The sequence below is a fragment of the Mustela putorius genome, unplaced genomic scaffold (assembly GCF_011764305.1).
Source record: "Mustela putorius furo isolate JIRA1106 unplaced genomic scaffold, ASM1176430v1.1 tig00000551_pilon_pilon_pilon, whole genome shotgun sequence".
Lineage (NCBI taxonomy): Eukaryota > Metazoa > Chordata > Mammalia > Carnivora > Mustelidae > Mustela > Mustela putorius.
Genome location: NW_025421412.1, coordinates 11,512,738 through 11,533,214, shown reverse-complemented (window position 1 = coordinate 11,533,214; position 20,477 = coordinate 11,512,738). Strand labels below are relative to the sequence as shown.

The 20,477-nt window shown below is 39.3% G+C and overlaps 1 protein-coding gene and 1 long non-coding RNA gene across 2 annotated transcripts in view; one reads left to right on the top strand and one right to left on the bottom strand.

The window, feature by feature from the left end:
- Positions 1-1,094: 1,094 nt before the first annotated feature.
- LOC123392393 lies at positions 1,095-6,614 on the bottom strand. The gene is made up of 3 exons (XR_006607127.1): positions 6,523-6,614; positions 5,032-6,319; positions 1,095-4,941 (listed from the first exon to the last, which is right to left on the bottom strand). It is a non-coding gene; the product is annotated as an uncharacterized LOC123392393 (long non-coding RNA).
- The window catches only part of TM9SF2 (transmembrane 9 superfamily member 2), a 59,882-nt gene continuing 45,969 nt past the window's right edge, over positions 6,565-20,477 (top strand). Inside the window, exons 1-2 of the mRNA XM_004746087.3 lie at positions 6,565-6,906; positions 19,500-19,567. Coding sequence (XP_004746144.1) covers positions 6,736-6,906; positions 19,500-19,567 — 239 coding nt within the window. The 5' untranslated portion in view covers positions 6,565-6,735. The remainder of the gene's footprint in view (positions 6,907-19,499; positions 19,568-20,477) is intronic.

Here is a 20,477-nt window from a genome sequence, read left to right as displayed (position 1 = left end):
TGTGCTAATTTCCAACTCAACATATTATAAGGGAATGACATGACTCTATTCATGTTGCTGGGGTCTCTGAGAAATCATGTTCACTTTTGAATAGATTGGCTAGTCCAGGTATAACTCAAACATTTATAAATAAATATACATACAAAAATACACATACATGAATATATATGCACACATATACGTATACATATATGCAAATGTGTGTGTGTGTGTGTGTGTGTATTTAAACCCTTTATTGTGGAAAATTTCAAATGCATAAAAGTGGAGAAAATGGATGGTATACTCACCCTCCTGGGTCCATTGCCCAACTTCAATGATTACCAACTTTTTCACAATGACATATATTTTAATTAACTTTTTTGGAAGCACAAAATACATACATAAAAGTATATAGATCACAGGTGTACAGCTCTCTGAATTATTACAAAGTCACTGCATCCAGGTAACTACCACACAGATTAAAGATACAGAACATTATCAGCATTGGAGTAGTCCTCACTACATGCCCTACTAATCTCTACCTCTTTTTTTTTTTTTTTAAGATTTTATTTATTTATTTGACAGGTAGAGATCACAAGTAGGCTGAGAGGCAGGCAGAGAGAGAGGGGAGGAAGCAGGCTTCCTACTGAGCAGAGAGCCTGATGCGGGGCTCGATCGCAGGACCCTGGGATCATGACCTGAGCCAAAGGCAGAGGCTTTAACCCACTGAGCCACCCAGGCACCCAGAGCTCTACCTCTTTATAGGTCTTAAAAGGTAACCACTATACTGATCTCTAACATTGTAGATTACTTTTGCCTGTTTTTGAACTTTATATAAATGGAATCCTGCAATTGTTCTCATTCTCTGTTTCACTTAATATGTTCATGAGATGAACACATGTTACTGTTTTTATTTTTTTAAAGATTTTATTTATATATTTGACAGAGAGAGAGAGACAGTGAGAGAGGGCACACAAGCAGGGGGAGTGAAAGAAGGAGAAGCAGGCTTGTGACAGAGCAGGGAGCCTGATGTGGGGCTGGATCCCAGGACTCTGGGATCAGGACTAAGCCAAAGGCAGACACTTAATGACTGAGCCACCCAGGCACCCCACGTTACTGTTTTTAACAGTAATTTGCTTTCATCGCTGTGTAGTACTCTACGGTAGAACTATATTATATCTATCCATAACACCGTAGATAAACATTAGAGCAAACATGTCTTTTGGTGAATGTAAAAAGGCAGTAGGTCTATAAGTGAAATTTCTGAGCAATAGAGTACGTGTATCAAACAATTTCCCACCAATTTACACTCCCTCTGACAGTGTATGTGCCTTCCAGTTGTACCACATCCTTATCAACATTTGATGTTGTCAGTCTTTAAATTTTAGCTCTTGTGCTCTGTAGCTGTATCTCACTAAAGTTTTACTTTGCTAATAAGTAATGAGATCAAACATGTTTTCCTTTTTGTTGAGCACTGACTATCTACTCTTAAGACGTTCCTTTTTCTTGTCCGTTTTTCTACTTAGTTGTCTTTGAAAAACTGATTTATAAGAATTCTTGTATTGTGGATAGGAATGCTTTGTTGGTTTTATGCACAGCAAACATTGCTAAACTGTATTTGAAAGATGCAGGTTCCTGAAAGAAGGCAAATACATATAAAGTACTAATATTGTTGTTCACTTGTAAAATGAAGGATGAGCCATTTAAAAATCTACAAAAAATGATTACAATCTGAGTTGGAGGTTTGGAGCTTAACCAGCGTCTAATATTTTTGCAGAAATTTCAAGAAAAAGGCAAGAATATCTAGTGATACAGAGGAGTGAACAGCTAGTTAGTTACCCAGACAAGTGGATGGCATTATTTTGGTGAGAAGAACAGCCCCTGACATGAGAATCTGGCCTGGTACTTACAGCTAGGCCTTGAGTATAAACAGTTTCACAGAACATGAACATCAGACAAGGCCACTTTGATTATCATCAAGACAAAACACAACCCCTCTGTAATTATGTCTAAAGAACAGATAAAATCTGAACATTAGCCAAACCACAAAATGACCAAACATTCCCTGTACTCTGGCTAAGAATAGTGACCACTGTTTCTTTACCAATTACAGCTTTAGCCTCAGTCTAGCCTGCTAACCTTCTAGATAGGGCTCACTAAGATATCCAGCCTTAAGAATCACCCCTGCTTCGTGGCAACATCCAATCCAGAGCAAAACTCCACTTCTGTAAACACTCCTCCAAGTCACCCAACATAAGCTCCTGTCCTACAAGGAGTCCCTTTCTAATACTCTCCTACTGAGATGTCCCATGGTTCTCCATGATGTGCATCCTCCCTCCCTACATTGAATAAAAGTCTGACTAGTAATGAATCCAACCACTGGTGTGTTCCTGATGGCCTTTGGATGGAGGGCATTGACACTGGGGATTTCAGGACAACCTAGCACCCTGAGACAGGTACTTGTTGGGACACTAAAAACATACCTATCTCTGGAGTGAATTTACATTAGCCACAGACACAGAAATGGATGGGTAAATAAAATTATTTATTTTTTAAAAAACCCAGAGAGGGCAGAAAAGACAAATTTATAGAGATAGAACTGTGATTGCCTACAGCTGTGTGTGGAAAGGGAGATTAAATGTTAAAGGTCATCTTGCTGGGGGGTGGTCTAAATCTGTATTATGGTGATGATGGCATGATGCAGTAAATTGGGCTAAAAATTATTTAATCGTACACTTAAACTGAGTGAATTACATGGTAGGTAAATTACACCTCAATAAAGTTGTTAAAAGAAGACAACAGTAATCCCACAGAACAGCTACTTGAATCCAGCAAACATTCTCTCTCTGTAAGCAAACTACATGGCAAGCTACATTGTAAGTGGAAAGTTAGTTGCTGGGCATAAATTCAGAACAGAATTAGCTACATAATTAGAATATGCGTCTGTGTATCACAGAGACACACTACCACCCATGTTGTAGATGTGGAGGCTTTGGGCCAGGCCATTATCGTCTTCCCAGAGTTCCCAGAGTTGGTGGTGTTTGCCTCTGTGGGTTTCATTTTCCCAGGTTCTGGGAATATGGCTGAATTCTGGCTGAATAATCCGTCTTCTGGATGCAACTCCTCTTTTAGCTTATAAATCAAGTCTTGTCCTGGGAACCATTCTTTCATCTTAAAATTTAGGATTTCTTACATCTTGGCTCTGAACTACTACGAACTGCCTTTAGAGCCTAAGATTAAGGGCCAGTTCTATTTCCTAGTTGCTGTATTTAGACCGGGGAAGGGGACCATGGATGGTTTCTTTTGTCTCTTGGACTACCACAGTTTTACATGAGACATTAAAGAACAAGAGGGTTATTTTTTATCTTCTACAAAATCCTGGAAGCCCATTCTTTTACAGGCATACGATCAGCAGACTACAGCTGTCTTTCCTGCAACTTGACAGACATGGGATCGCCAGATAAAATGATGCATGTCCCACGTAATATCTGGGATGTACTGCACTAAAAAAACCTGTTCATTGTTAATCTGAAGTGAAAATTTAACTAGGCATCCCGTACTTTTATTTGCGAGTAAATATGCATAGAAGCCGTAGGAAACGCAGAACAGGCTATCTAAATTACTTTGGCAGAGAGGAGTGGAAAAACCAAATGTCAGATTTTTAAGAGCCTGAAACGGGTCATCAAATCCTATCGGTCTCAGAGGAAAGGAGAAAATCATAGCCTTCAAGGTTTACAGCTGAGTGTGAAGTACCAGTACTTCGAGAAAGGAAGCGTCACACAGGGATGATGAAAGGAAAACTTAATAATTTTTTAGTTTGGAACTGGAATCCCCAGAATTTCTGCACGATAGAGTCCAAGGAAGAGTTACCCTGAAAGGAGGTACTCCATTCTGCAGCCCAGACGAGAGGGTGGGGCGGTCTCCCTAAGCCACGCCCCGAGCACCGCCCTGACACCCGAGGCAGGTAACCAAGGGAACCCCGGTAAAGGCGTTTCCGGGAGAGGCCGGAGCCGGAAATAAGGGGTCCGCTCCTCCCCGCGGCCGGGCCCCGCCCCTATCCTCCCACAGGGCCGGGCCGCGAGGGATGACGTGTCTGAACTCTGGAGGCGGAAGCAGGGAGGAGGTCGCCGAGGTAGGAGGGGAGGAACCGCGTGCCGGCCTTGCGCATGCGCCGTCCGCGCTCTGGTCAGACAGGTTTGCAACTGGAGTCCGGAGACCATATATCAAGGAGGACTCCACTTCTCCGGGTTTTTGGTGATGCTGAGCTACCGGGGTTAAAGAGGCGGCGGGGTTTGGAACAAGAGAGGTTGGGGACCTTGAACCCCCAGACTACTGAGGTCTCAGCCTCAATGAGTAGCTGATTGGCTGTGGGCAGTCAGCCCCCTTTGTTCTATAAAAGGTTAAATGTATCTGGAAAAACTTAGGTTTATTTCAGCTCTGAAAGTCTGCGATTGTAAATTCAGATTTAGAATTTCTGTGGTCGGCCAGTTCTAGTCCTGTAGTGCTTTCCAGTTACTTGCTCCTCTGATCTCCTTTATGGGCCACACGCTGCTCTAGGCTCTAGGGATGTAGAGATGTAAGATGCAGAGGCAAAGTCTTTACTCCCACAGAGGTTACATAAAAACCGGGAGTGAGACTGTAAACATAACCACATTAATTCCAGGTAGTGACAAGCAGCGTGCGGTGTCTGGTTTAAGCAGAATGGTTTTGAGGGACTTAAAGATTTTAATAAAGATCGCTCTTGGCAAGAGTGGAAATTGAAAGGCAGTAAGTAGTTCCGGAGATCTAAGATTTTGGCTTGGACTAGAGTGCGGCTGGAAAGGAGTTAGTCTTGTTCAGCGCCCAGCGAGCAGAACTTGTTGGACTGTAGGTTGAGAGGGGGCGAAGGAGACATTAAGATTATCTTCCAGGCTTGGGTTCTTGAGCAAGGGGCAGCAGTGCCATTTCCTGAGATGGGGAACACTGGGCAAAGAAGGGTTGGCGGTGGGCAGTGAGATAGTGAAGGCCAAGGAAAAATAAAAGATAGTTAACAAAAATGTTATTTTTCCTTACCTCTCATTTCTAAATGGAGACCATCTGCTTCCTCTTATGTTGGAAATTTCTGTAACTTCAAGTACAGAATAAATCCTTCTCCCTAGGTCAAAGTGGATGTTCAACAGATATGTTAAATTGCTGGAGGAAGAGGTTCACTCTCTGAACCACACTCTCTGAATGGCCACACTCATGCCCCTTCTAGCTTGACTTTTGTTGTAAAAATGGTTGCGATTTCTCTGTGCCAAGCAGTGTGCTGAGCACTTAACATACTTTTTTTTTTTTTTAATTTAATTTTCACAACCTTAAGAAGACGGACATTCTTTCCCCTCTTCTTTCTAGTTCTACTACCGCGGACCTGATTGATTAATTTGCTCGAGGTCACATTAACTAGATAGTAGTTTCAAGTATTTTACCCTTCATTGTTCTGATTACTCCACAGTAGGGAAGAGTGGTTCTTAACCTTTTTTGTAGAGTCATAGATCCCTTTGAAAATTCAATGAGCGTTGTAAACTCCAGGGGAGGAAACGTGCGAACACCCCCAAGAATTTAGATAGAATTGCCTGGGGCTCCACCCCCAAGAATTTAGATAGAATTGCCTGGGGCTCCACTTTCCTGAATTACTCGTTTAGCCAATTTGCCCATTCTTGAGCAGGAAGTACTGCCAGGGTTTGATTCCTTGCTGTATAGTCTAAGTGGATGCATTCTCACAAAGTATTCTTTCTAAAGCTCCACTGAATTGACTTTATGCCATCAAAAGCAAGTTACTCCTTGAAAAGCACTCAAGAGAATTCACTCACACCAACACAAATACAAATGCCTAAGTGTACGTAAAAACACGGTAATCGCGTCATTTCAATAAGGAAAGTGTCAGAAACTTGCTCAAAGGGGACCATACCAGATTGGTATTTCACGAGAACTACTTCCTCACCGAACCCTTGCCTGTCTTCCTTTGCAAAGAAATGTCTACATTGTATTTCCGCTCGCCTACTCCCGTTTTTCTCTCCACCTCACTTTCACTCATCCTTGAAAAGATCTTGTTTATTCTGTGCAATCATCGTGTCGCTCAAGAATGTCCCATGGTATCCAATACTTGGAACCCATCCGTGAAAACACCTGAGTATTTGATACTTTCTGGCTAGTTCTTTCCCCTTTTTTTCCGTATCCTGATCCCAGCCAGGTGTCTCCCGAACTTCCCGTCGCCGACGCCGCTTCCATCAGCAGGTACTTTGTGGAACACCAACTCTGTAACAAGGGTCGAAGTGCTGCGGGCAGTGTGGGGAGGAAACCTCACGGTTGTTATGGAAACCTGAACCAAAGAGACAAGCTGGGGGCGCCAGCCGGGCGGTGGGATGCTCCCGGACGCCCCCAGGGAACTCCAGATCGAATTTGGAACCCGACCGCGAACGCGGAAGCAGGCAACCACCTAGTCGGCCCGCTGAAAACCTGGAAAGTGGATTTCCTCCACGCTCCCTCCCGGAAACTCCTCCCGGGGCTAGCAGCCCCTCTCACTGAGCATGTGCAGGCGGCTTTGCGCATGCTCTGTCAAGCTCCGCTTCGGTTTCTGTTGCGGGACCCGCGGTGTCTCCCAGCGCAACCGGAACTGTCCGTGGCGGAGCCGTCCTTCCTCAGCTGCCGCGGTCTTGTAGTCGTCTCCAAGGCTGCCCGTCCCTCCTTCCCTCTTCAGCCCCTCGGCTCGGCTGCCCTTCCCCCGAAACAGCAGTCATGAGCGCGAGGCTGCCGGCGTTGTCGCAACCTCGGTGGCCGGGGCCGCTGCTACTGGTGCTGCTCCTGCTGGAGGCGGCCCCAGGCCCGCGTCCGGGCGCCGCCTTCTACCTCCCCGGCCTGGCGCCCGTCAACTTCTGCGAAGAAGAAAAAAAGAGTGACGAGTGTAAGGTGGGTGAGGCCTGGCGGACCTTGAGTGCTCTAACCGAAGGGGAGCCTTCCTTTACCAGGGAGCTGAGGTCCGAGAGGAAGGGGGCGTAGCTGGGATAGGTCTGGTGTCCCGAGAAGTGCTTGGGTTCGGCCCGGCCGTGAGTCGGAGGTTCTGGAACGGCCTTTGAGGGTAGATTCTGCTGGACTCGGTGGGCCTCAGGCTCGCCTCCCGTCTAGAGGTCCGGGTAGCACGAGCAGCTGTATTTAGTTTGCCTGGAAACAGGGACTTGGTGTGTATGGCGCTCTGTTGGAGTTGGGTGCATGCAGGTCAGCAAGCATTCCACGGGTGCGTGTTCGCTCACAGCCCTGTGTCACGCACTCCGAGAAGTGGACGACCAGGTCTTCTAGTTACTTTTTATTTAATTGCTTCGCGTCCTATTCTACTTTCTTGGAACTCCTGGTTGGTTTTGAGAGCTTGTTTCTTTCTGGGACGTTGGTATTGTAGCTTAACGCTTAGCAGTTCGTTCCTTTTTTGTGAATTATAACACCTGGAACCGCATAAACTGCATTGGTTTAAAAGAAAGAAAGAAGGATTGCTGTAATAGTTGAGACCGTTAATTTCTATCTTTTAAGTTAAGTTTTTTTTAACATGCAAAAAATGCACAAGAGCCCACCGGTTAGTTTTTCAGAGAGTGTTTTAAACACTTAAAAAGAGCAGATGACAGGAGAAACGCGTTTTCTTCCTAGGGCATATTTTGAAAACTTTGATCTCTTACAATTTTTACACGCAAGGTTTTCAGTTTAACTGCTAGTGAAGAGTCATAAGTGACTTACTTTTAGGTTATTCGATACAGAGCATCACGATTTACATAATTATTTTAAGTTGCTAACACTTAGCATTGGGGCTTGAGGATCTCTTTGAAACCTTTAATAATTTTAACAATTCAAATAATCGTTCGGCAAACTTTTACAGTCTATAAATAGGTTTATTTACTAAGTTTGATTTATTTTTAAAAGCTGGTGTTTATTTTATTACTGCTAGCTTTACTGTAGCTATGAATTTCAAGCTTATTTTAGGGCATTAAATAAGCTATTAAATTTTTCATAGCATTTTACAGTTTGTTTTAAAATCTTGGATCTCTCAAAATGTCTAAGGATCTTTAAAGTTTACTCAAGTCAGCAGTTACCACTTGCATACTGTAACTCTTGTGCCCTGCAGTGCAAGAAGCTTTCACTCTTTGAGAGTTATGATTGAAAGAATATATAGTGCTTACAAGTGGAAGAGAGAGCTGATCTTGAAAGCACACTGGTTTTTCTGTTAAATATTTCAGTAACCAACCTTTAAAACCTAGTGTTTCGTCTTTAAATTTAAATTTAACGACAACCTTGTATTGTATTCCTGGTGCCTTAGAGACAAAAAAAAATGTATTCCTGTCTTCTGAGGGACCTCAGAGTAAAGGACATAAGTTTATGAACAGATTACTGAAATCTGATACGTTATAAAAGATGTATGTCCAAAGTGCTTTAAAACACAAATGAGGAAACATCTGTGGATTGGAGTCTTTAGGGGAAAGCTGCAGAAAGGAAGTCCATTTGGAATGGACTTTGGAAAATGAATATGAGTGAAATTCACAGGTGATCTGCCTCTTAGATGATTTTTGGTTTCTCAACAGGGCCTTTAAGTAGCTATTTCTGAGTTAACTTGCGGTTAATTTGGGGGAGTCTTTTGGGATTTTTAATTTTCAAAGCTATAGAGATAAAACAACAAGGCAAAACGTTTTTTTCTGAAGTGTTTGGATTTCATCTTTGTTACTAGCTGCTCTCACCTCTTGGTCAATGGAAACAACTCTTAGAAGAGCAGAAAGATGTACCTTTAGCATTTTTCCCCTACAATTTGACTAACTGGGATAGAAAATTTAAAGTAAACTTTAGTGTATCTTGTTGCCTTTCAGAGAAGAAAAACAGTAAATAGTTCGAATTTTCATTACTTCAGTCAGGGTGTTAATTTTTTCCTCATATTTCGTATTTAAGGAGGACAGTCATGTATATACTGTTCAGAAGAGCTGAAGGGAATTATTATTAAACTAAATAATGAAAAGTAAAATGTTACGAATGGGAAAAATTTCCAGAAGCTACTGTTAGCATAGGAAATCAGGAGTTGGATGAATTGGGTAGGATACTGATACTGTTTCCATCAGTTTTTCCATCTGTAAGATAGGGATAATCCTATTTGCTTATTATTTACTCCCCTTGAAAAGTGTTTTTTGCATTTATTAGCGAAGAAGCACAATATTTGTCAGTTGTGATATTATAAAACATTTATTAGTATAGAGATAAAACAAGTATGTCATCAGCATTGTAATTTTTATAATGTAGGCATTACATGTACAGTGTCCTGCATTTAGCTCACTATGTATATTGAAAGACAATCAAAAGAACCCTGAGGATTTGGCCATTTTCTCCTTTCAAAATTATTTTATGTCCAAATTATTGGCAGAGAAAAAGGAGTCCATTGAACATAAAATGCTATTTATATTGCTCTAACTTCTGATTTATGATATTTATATTAGCCTTTGTAAATACTGTGACTGTCTTCTGTGGATTCCTTTTTTTCTTAAACTTACTATCACTACAGGCACATGCTTTTGAATATTAACATAGTGCACATTCTTACTGGTTTTTATTGGCCATAATAATATTTTATTCTATTTACTGTACTGTGGTTTGTTTAACCGCATATAGGCAGTTTCTTGCCTGTAGGGCATTGAGATTGGTCCCAGTTTTTTTCTGTTATGAATAATTTTGCTAGAATGTATTTAGCAGGAATATATTTGGGTACATATTCCCAAATATAAAATTGCTAGGTCAGAGGCAAGAAGCAATTTTATAGCTCTATTTAATATTGCCAAGCTTCTTTCAAAAAAGATAGGTTTGGGGGGGGGAAAAAAGCTAGGCTTGATTTATAATGCCTTAAGCTATATGATACCCTGTGTCTCCACAGTATTTTATAATTTTTATTGTTGTAATAGCTGTGTGGTGGTATGGAAAACATTAACAGTTTATTATTTTTGTTGCTATTAAGGTTTCTCTTTTAATTTTTTTCTGTTATCTACCTTGTATTACTAGTTTTTGAAACCATAGTAACAAAAGGATTGAACAGTGGTGGTGTTTTCCTCTAGAATCCATTTAACTTCCTTAAAATCAAGGGACAGTATGTTGACTGCAATAAATAGAATAAAGCCCTGATTAGAAGTTAATAGGTCTTCACAGAGTAAAATGTGCAGTTCTGATCTACCTCGTAAGAGTTTTGATCGTTTCAGTTAGCGGCTGAATGCTGTTCGCTTTAGACTGGTCTGCAGTGTGCTGAGTGGCGTTGTGGTGGCAAATAGCTGATGAGTGCGTTTACCGTTGCTGCCTTTAACTTTCAGTTAATTGTTGGCTTGTCAACATGAATTCAGATCGAACAACTAAACTCTCCAGAACATCCGCCACTTTTTTACTGTTTGGTGTATAGATTGTGTTCTTGGATGAAAGATGAAGAATTTCTTTACGGAGGCGCCTGGGTGGCTCAGTCATTGGGCGTCTGTCTTACGCTCAAGTCATGATCCTGGGATCCTGGGATCAAACCTGCATCAGACTCCCTGCTCAGTGGGAATCCTGCTTCTCCCTCTCCTACTCCCCCTGCTTGTGTTCCCTCTCCTCGCTGTCTCTCTCTGTCAAATAAATAAAATGGAATCTTAAAAAAAAAAAATTCTTTCCTGTCCCATAAGGAAAAATGACAAGATATACCCCCTGGTGTTTAAAAAAATGTTTAAATGAATGTATAACAATTTTTTAATAAAAAGGAAACTTAATCAGAATCATACTTTTTAAAAAATTGTATAGTTGACACACAATGTTACATTAGTTTTAGGTGTGCAACATAGTAATTGGACAGCTTTACAACTCTCATACAACACTATTACAGTGGTATTGACTATATTCTCTATGTTGTACTTTTCATCCCTGTAACTTATGCATTCCATAACTGAATGCCTGTGTCTTCCACTCCCCTTCATCCATTTTGTCCAACACCACATCCCCTTCCCCTCTGGCAACCACCAATTTGTTCTTTTTATTTATGGATCTGTTTCTGCACTTTTTGTTGTTGTTTATTCCTTTGTTTTGCTTTTTAGATTACACATATGAATGAAATCATGCAATGTTTATCTTTGTCTGAGTTACTTCACTTACCTTCTTAGTATTATACCCTCTAGGTTCGTCTATAGTGTTGCAGATGGCAAGCTCTTACTCTTTTCTTATGGCTGAGTAGTATTTCTGTTTGTGTGTGTGTGCCTGTGTTTACCACATTCTCTTTGTCCATCTGTCAGTGGACACTTAGGTTGCTTCCATATCTTGGCTATTGTAAATAATGCTACAATACACATAGAGTGCATATGTATTTTCCAATTAGCATTTTCATTTTCTTTGGGTAAATGCTCAGTGGAATTACTGGATTGTATGATATTTTCATTTTTGGAGGAACCTCTCTCCTGTTTTCCACAGTGGCTGCACCAGTTTATATTCCCGCAGCAGTGCACAAGCGTTCCTCTTTCTCCACATCCTTGCCAACACTTGTTTCTTGTCTTCTTGATTTTAGCCATTCCGACAGGTGTGAGGTGGTATCTCATTGTGGTTTTGATTGCATTTCCCTGATGCTGAGTGATGTTGAGCATCTTTTCGTGTGTGTGTCGGCCATCTGGATATCTTTGGGAAAATGTCTATTCAGATCCTCTGGCCATTTTTTAATGGGGTTATTTTGTTTTTTAGTATTACGTTGTATGATGTCTTTTTTTCTTTTTAAAAATATTTATTTTTGAGAGAAAGAGCAAATGCAAGCGTGAGCCGGGGCGATGGGGGTTAGACAGGGAGAAGCACACTCCCTGCTGAGCAGGGAGCTTGATGGGGACTCGATCCAGGACCCTGGGATCATGACTTCAGCCGAAGGCAGATGATTAATGATTGAGGCACCCATGCACCCTATGAGTCTTTATATATTTTGGATATTAACCCTTTATCAGATCTGTCTTCTCCCGTTCAGTAGGTTTTCTTTTCATTTTGTTGATGGTTTCTTTTGCTGTGCAAAAGTTTTTTGGTTCAGTGTAGTCCCATTAGGGTTTTTTTGCTTTTGTTTCCCTTGCCTGAGGAAACATATCCGTATATATATTGCTAAGGCTGATGTCAGAGAGATCACTGCCTGTGTTTTCTTCTAGTTTTGTGGTTTCAGATCTCACATTTAAATCTTTAATCTATTTTGAGTTTCTTTTTATGTATGGTACAAGAAAGTGATCCAGTTTTCCAAGCACCATTTATTGAAGAGACTGTCTTTTCCCCGTTGTAAATTCCTGCCTCCTTTGTTGTAGATTAATTCACCATATAGGTGTGGGTTAATTTCTGAGGTCTCCATCCTATTGCATTGATCTGTGTGTCTGTTTTTGTCCCAGGATCATACTGTTTTGATTACTATAGCTTTGTAGTATATCTTGAAATCTGGGATTGTTGAATCCTTCAGCTTTGTGCTTTCTCCAGATTACTTTGGCTCATCAGGGTCTTTTATGGTTCCATATGAAGTTAAGGTTTTTCTGTTCTAGTTCTGTAAAAATTACTAATGGTTTTTTGATAGGTGTTATGTTGAATCTATAGGTTGCTTTAGGTGATACGGACTTTTTAACAATATTCTTCTAATCCATGAGCATGATATATCACTACCTTTTGTTTGTTTCCTCTTCGGTTTATTTTATCAGCGCTCCATAGTTTTCAGAGTGTAAGTCTTTCACATCCTTTGTTAAGATTATTTCTAGGTAGTTTATTCTTAGGGGTGTAATTTGTAAATGGCATTGTTTTCTTAATTTTCTTTCTGCTACTTTGTTATTAGTGAATAGAAATGTGACAGATTTCTGTATATTGTGTCTTGCAACTTTACTGAATTCATTTATTATTTCTAATAGTATTTTGGTGGAGTCCATAAGGCTTTAGGTATAGTATCATGTCATCCATTACAGTGACAGTTTTACCCAAATAGTACTTTTAAATGTTCTTTCTTGGTAATTATGTTTAGAAATGTTTAATAAATTATGTGTCTGTTGTTTTGGGAGCAGTTGCCTCTAAATATGGAAAAAGTAAAATTTAAGAAAACCCATTTCTAAATATTGCTTTGAACAGTGTATTTTACTTGTTTTAATTTGACCATAGATATAGTGTGAAGATTTTGAAATATGTACAAAAATACAATTATATTTGAACTTATTGGTAGAATTGACATATATTTACTTAAGTGGTGTTTAGTTTCACAGTACCAGAGTTTTCTCTGGAATAAGAGATTGAGTCTTAGCTTCTGGAAACTAATTAGTGTGTGTGGGTTACTGATAATGTTTCAAATATGAAATCTGGCATTGGAATGACTTTAATGATGATAAATTCACATTCCAACAATTGTTTTACTTTGCTGTGAAAAGAAGTATGTGGAGCTTAGAAAGTTCGCTTTCAGAAATGAAATTTTTTGAATAAAATTATTTTTAAAATGAGATTGTTCATGATAGTGGATCTGAGAGCTGGGATTGGGAAAGCAAGCAAGGTCAGTATGGATAAAATACTGTCCTGCTGCTGTTGGCTGTCCACAAAGGGAAGCCCTTCCAAAGGTGTATTTTTGAACATCTGAAACGGAGCCACAGACATGTGCTTTATGCCCCCCCACACACACACACATAAATTCTAGAGACTGTTCTGTGCTTTGTGGACCTTAGAGCCCAGTTCTTGAAGCTCTTAATTCTTACTCATCTTTGTACTTTTTAAATCAGTGTCCGCTTAGTAAGTGTCGTAGTGAATCATAGTTACTTCAGATGTGCTCTATGCGGTTATAAGGTCTTCCTCTGTTGCCATTAAAATTAACTAAGTATTGATGAAAGGCTTTGGAGGAACCTTTCGAAATATATTTTCTTTGCCCTTATTCTCAACTTTCAAACCTATTTATCTCCTATGCTAATAATGATAATAATAAAGACTACAGTTTATGTACCTTGTGGGTGCCTTCGCTAAGCCTCAGAACAATCCTCTGATGTGTCAGTTGGGAAACTGAAGCTGAATGAGACGTAGTCACTCTCTCAAGTGTGTGTACCGGTAAGTGGTGATGCAGAGATGCAGGTTCCAAAGCATCTGATTCTGAAGGCTGAGCTTGTCATACCCTGTTGGGGTACTGCTGTGTCTTCCATTGCGCATACTCTCTGCCTCTCCTGCCTCACCCTGGCGGTCCCTGGCTGCTGGTGATCCTTCAAGTCCACAATTGGTGCAGTTTTAACCTTTGTAACCAATTTTTAAGTAGTCAGATTTTTTTTTAAAATTAACATACAATGTATTACTTGCTCCAGGGGTACAGGGCTGTACCCTGTATGCACTCACCATAGCACATACTTTCCCCAATAAGTAGTCAGATTTTATATTTATTCCTTTCTTTGATACAATCTAAAGTTGAAATTTTGTTTTTCAGTGAGATGGGGATAGAAGGGGATAACTTAGAGTTCATGAACATACATTTATGAGTTCCCAGCATTTCCATTGGGATTGTTTTATTGTGTCTGGGTTAAGATTTCCTTCTTCGGAATTTTTCCCACAGTAGACTTCTCTAGTATTAACCAGTTGAAATGTCCATAGTTTTCCTTTTCTATGGCTGTGTCTTAGTATCTCAGAGCCTTTTGTCACTTGCTTTGATTCTTGTTCAGAGTCACGTTTCTTCTCTGTTTCTTTCTACTCGAAAACCAGTTGTGGTTGTGGTTGGAACCAATGTGATGGCAGGTAAAGTGGAATAAAAGCAAAAACAAAGGAACAAGGAAATGGGGGGAAAATGCAGCCATGTGGCATGGTACACATGGCTTAAAGCAGTAACACAAAGTGTAGCTGTGACCAAAGCAGAGATCAGATGTAGAATGGGTAGGTTAGGACCAGAAAAAAAGTTGTACATCTGGGAGGAGACGGATTTAGACGGGAGACCATAACACTCTAAATTAAATAAACCATTTCCGTAAAAAAATTTCTTAGGGTGGGATTTAATCAGTCTTCCTTTGTGTAAATCTTGCTTTAGAATTTCCAGTCTTGCTTTAGGATTTATCTGTAACTTCCTTAAAAAGCTTAATGTGGCTAACAACTTTCCATGCTTGTAATAACTCAGTTTGGGATACTTTGAAAGCAGGAATGTGAAGTAAGTAACCTTTAAAGCTCTTTTTAGTTATGTCAGTGATATTTTGGAGTTGGCTGACTCTATTTAAGGCAGATTTCCAGAAGGAGATGTACTTAATTAATTTTTGGATGGGAAATAAAGATATTTGATGGAAAGTGACCGTAAAAACAAATATGTCCTTTTATAGCACATTGCTATTTTAATTATTAAAAAAAAAAAAAACCTAAATCCCTTGGGATTTAGTAACTACCCAAGAATTTATAAATAGCTTTGTCACTTCTTCTTTTACTTTCTTGAATGTATGTCTTGTCTCTCCATCTGGATTAGAAATTCTTCAAAGGCAAGTGTTCATGTCTTTTGTATTATTATATCACTTCATAATGTCTAGTATTGTGGCCATTAAATAAATGTGTAGAGTGAATGATTTTCTCATGGTTGTTCAGGATTTTTTGTTCTTTGGGAATGTTTTTCAGTTTTTATGTACATTGCATATTGTTTCCTCCTACTTAATACTTAATTCGCAGTTACCTTTCCTACTCTAGAACAGCTTTCCCCACTAAATTTTACTCTTTTGTCTTTATTTTGTATTGCTTTATTTTATTTTACTCTTTTGTATTTGATTTGGCTTCTGTTGTTTTTTAAAGCCCTTTCTTTTTCCAACTTTTAATTATGATGGTCTTCAAAATTCAGTAAAATTGACGGAATAGTATAATGATCACCTGTATATCCATCTAGACCTCTAGAGCCAACTAATTGATTATATTTTTCCTATATGCTTTATCTGCATATGTGTTTATATTTTTAGGGATGAATGTCATGATGTCTGTAGCATACTTTTGCCTTTCATTAATTACATAAACTCACTAGTGGTCTCATTTCCTTTCTCCTTCCAATTTTCAACATTTTCTCTACTGCCGTATTACAAGGATCTTGTTCTTTATAGCCTTTTGTCACTTGCTTTGATTCTTGTTCAGAGTCACATTTCTTCTCTGTTTCTTCCTACTCGAAAACCAGTTGTGGTTGGAACCAATGTGATGGCAGGTAAAGTGGAATAAAAGCAAAAACAAAGGAACAAGGAAATAGGGGGAAAATGCAGCCGTGTGGCATGGTACACATGGCTTAAAGCAGTAACACAAAGTGTAGCTGTGACCAAAGCAGAGATCAGATGTAGATCTCTGTCTATCTATTTATTTATTTATTTATTTGAGAGAGAGAGCGAGCGAGCGCGCGCGTGCATGTATGCAAGTGAGTGGAGAAGGTGCAGGAGAGGGAGAGAGAATCTCAAGCAGCCTTCACAATCACACAACCCTGAGATCATGACCCGGCTGAAACCAAGAGTCAGTCGCTTAACAGAGCCACTCAGGTGTCCATACAAGGATCTCGTTCTTAAAATATCATTGAAATTTCCATGTTTCAGTGTAAGAGTTGACATTTAAAATATAGAATATTATAAATGTAGCATATTTACAAATACATTGTAAATTGCTCTCTTCTTTGTTAAAGATATCGTTAGTTGTAATTTGCATTCCTTAGCATGTTGTGAGACAATAATTCTTAAATTTTCAGATTTTCACAATTTAAAGGAGGAATGAAAGTGCTACAAAAATAGGATGAATTGAATATCCAAAGTGTGTTTTGATTAGTTCACTGAATAGTAGATATAGGTCCATAACTTAGTGGTGATATTTTTGATGGACTGACTTTTTTGTAAAAGGTAAGTGTGGAAAAATGACAGAAGAGACAAGAAGGAAGAGAAGTAGAGGACCGAGAGCAGCAGATACTGAAAGCGATGGTAGTGGCACTTGAGTTTCCTCTCTTTTTTTTTTTGAGTTAGCAGTCTAGCTTTTGAACTTACTTCCTTGTCTTAGAGCAAGAATCCCTAGCTCTTAGGGTTATTATGAGAATTGTGCTTGATAATTACCATCTTCCTCTTCCCTAGACTAATAGCTAGGAAAGAGTAATGAATAGGCATAAACAATAGATCAGAAGACTGTTGTCTTAATGTCCTTTTATGGGAGTGGAGAGGCCCTCAAGGTTATCCTTACGCTGGTAAATACTCAGATTCAGAAATGTCTGTCTTCTCTGAGATAGTAATAGTAGCAGTATTTATTTAATCGTTTACCTTATAGTTGTTGTGTACCAACTATAGACCAGCCTCTATATTCTTAACTGTTTTATTATCACCTCATATATTTCTCACATTCAAAATTGCTACTTGATCAAAAGCACATGTTATTAAGAGTAAATTTAGGATTTGAAACAAATTGAGCATTCTGGTGCTATGCTGCCTCCAGACTGAAGTTATGTTCCCTACTTGTTTATGTGTTGTGTGTAAAAATTAATTTTATTTTTAGGTGAAAGATTTGCAAGAATTGTTCTTTGGAGTTAGCTGTTTTGGAAAAATTTGTGGGCAGCCCCTGATGATATAGACATCCTTATAGATCACAAAGCAAGGCTAAAACATATGCTTGTTAATACCTTTGTTGTTAGGAGTAAAATGTGAAGCTACTTCACCAGATTAGGAAAAGTGGACAGATAAGGTAAATTTAATGGGAATTTTATATTAAAGGGGAGAGGGAAAGTTGAGTAGGGGGAGGGTCAGGGGGTGGGGGGAGAAGCAGACTCTACTGAGCGTGGAGCCCCACATGGTGCTTGACCCCAGAACCCTAAGATCATGGCTTGAGCCAAAATCAAGAGTTGGACACTGAGCTGACTGAGTCACCCCAGAGCCCCTAGCTCTAACCACATCTTAAATGACAAATGGCCACATGAGTATTTGACAGTGCAGATAAGAATATGTCCATCATTGCTTCATTGTTGCATAACAGTAAATACTTAGTGCTTTGTACCAAGCACTGCTCTTGAAACTTCTCAAAACTACTCAAATTCTACAAAGGAAAAACTGCATGAAGAAACTTACCTAGGATCAAACAGCTAGTAAATGTCATAGTCAGGATTTAAACTCAGGCAACCTAGCTTCAAAGTCTTTGTTCTTGGGGCACCTGGGTGGCTCAGTGGGTTAAGCCTCTGCCTTTGGCTCAGGTCATGATCTCAGGGTCCTGAGATCGAGTCCCGCATCCGGTTCCCTGCTCAGCAGGGAGCCTGCATCCCCCCCCCCACCGCCTGCTTCTCTCCCGACTTGTGATCTCTCTCTGTGTGTCAAATAAATAAATCAAATCTTTTAAAAAAAAAGTCCTTGTTCTTGATCACTTTGAGGTTGAGAGGAAGGATAGTTTTAATTGTGGCACAAGGGATTTAACTTCTGTGATGAAATGTGGCACTTACAGATTTTGAAACTCAAAACCTAGACAGTTCCATAGAATATAATAGCTGTGTTTCTTCCTAGAAAGAAATCTAGAGATGTGAACTGGTTTAGCTTTTTAGGGACCCTTCAGTCTTCAAGAAGAAATATTAAATAGGGGGTTTAGATTCTGAAGTGTGTTCATAATAGTATTGACCCCTTATAATTAGTGAAAATTATTTTGGCAGAGTAAGCCATCAACTGGGAATTTTGCCTTCACAACGGTTACTTAATTTGTGTTTATTATTCAAGGATTCTGTAATGCCTAAATGTTGTGTCCCATTATCTTTTTAGCTAAAATAACTCATGACAAAGAATATGTTATATAAGGAGACACAGTTTAATTTTTGTATATGTTTGAGATAGGATTGCCATTGAGTAATTTCATTTGCTTACAGTTTTAGGGGTTGTACTGTTATTACTGCTGTGTATAGAGGCTAGTGTCGTATCTTCCACTGTATATCAGCAGTATTGGGTGAGGATTTATTTTAGCAGATGAGCAGTGTAGTTTAGGCATTACCTATTCTGAATATCATTAAATTCATTTGCCTTTATTCATTTAATAAATATATTAGCACTTCTTGTTTTAGTCACTGAAGTTCTTGATAAATGTTAACTCATTTAATCCTCATATACTTTTCTTTCTCTCTCCAAAATAATAAATAAGTAAATAAATGAATAAATAAAAATTGGGGGGAAACAAAAAGAGGGGCTCCTGGGTGGCTCAGTCAGTTGTTTCTGAATCTTGGTTTCAGCTCAGGTAATGATCCTGTGGGTTGTGAGATGAGCCCTGCATGGGGCTTCGTACTCCATGAGGAGTCTGCTTCAGGAGCCTGTCCTTCGGCCCCGCCCCGCTCACACACGCGCTCCTCCTTTCTCTCTCAAATAAATAAATCTTTAAAGCAATTACTGCAACTATTAAAAATATTTTGTTGTAATTTAATTGCATATAAGTCTACTCAGTGAATGGATTTATAGGAGAAATGTTTAAATATTATAAAATTCTACCTTTCAAACATGTCAAATTCTTTTTCAGTTCTAAGCATGACTTAAGTTTTGATCTCTGTTTATTTACATTCTAATTCTGTGTTCCTTCATTTTCAGGCTGAAATAGAACTATTCGTGAACAGGCTTGATTCAGTGGAATCTGTTCTTCCTTATGAGTATACGGCGTAAGTTTTTCAGCTTAGTTTTTATATAAAATTTTATTGACTCCTCAGAATTTTGTACTTTTAACAATTTATTTTCTTTACAGTTACAGACGAATTCATACATATTTTAAGTATGTACAGGACCTGAAAACGTTTTTTAAGGGATAGTCTTTATTTCCAAGGTAGAGTTAAAATTTGAAATATGATCTTTTTCAGTACAGTAGAAGCATCAACTAAACAATGGATTTCGTTTTTTTTTTTTTGAATGGACAAAAAGGCATTGTGTTTTCTTTACATTTTTTAATTATAAAAAGCCCCACACAGTTGCAAACAAAATTCTTATATCCCACATAATCCCCAGAAACAATTCCTTTGTTTTCTGCTCCTCCAAATTTTTTTCTGCATATTCTAATGTATGTAACCACTTCTATACATTTTTGTTTTAAACAAAAAGTGGTTTTGCATCTTTTTCTCACTGAATCTATTATAGGTATCTTTCCATGTTAATACGCAGCTACAGTTACCATAGTCCTTTTTGTAGCTGTTTATTCTTTTTCTTAAGATTGATTTATTTCTTTCAGAGAGAGCAGGAGCAGGAACATGAGGGGCAGAGGGAGAAGGAGAGAGAGTCCCAAGCAGACTTTGGGCTGAGCGCAGAGCCTGACTTGGGGCTTGATCCCACAACCCTGAGACCATGACCTGTGCCAAAACCAAGAGTCAGACAATTAACCAACTGCGCTACCCTGGTGCCCCTCGTTTTTGTTTTCTTTCTTTTTTGTTTTTCTTAAAGTAAGCTGTCACCCAGTGTGGCTTGAACTCATGACCCTGAGGAGAGACCAAGAGTCACAGGCTCTACCAGCTGAGCCAGCAAGGTGCTCCTGTTTATTATTTCTTTGTAGAGATTATATAGAGTCGTGTATGGTTTGTTTCA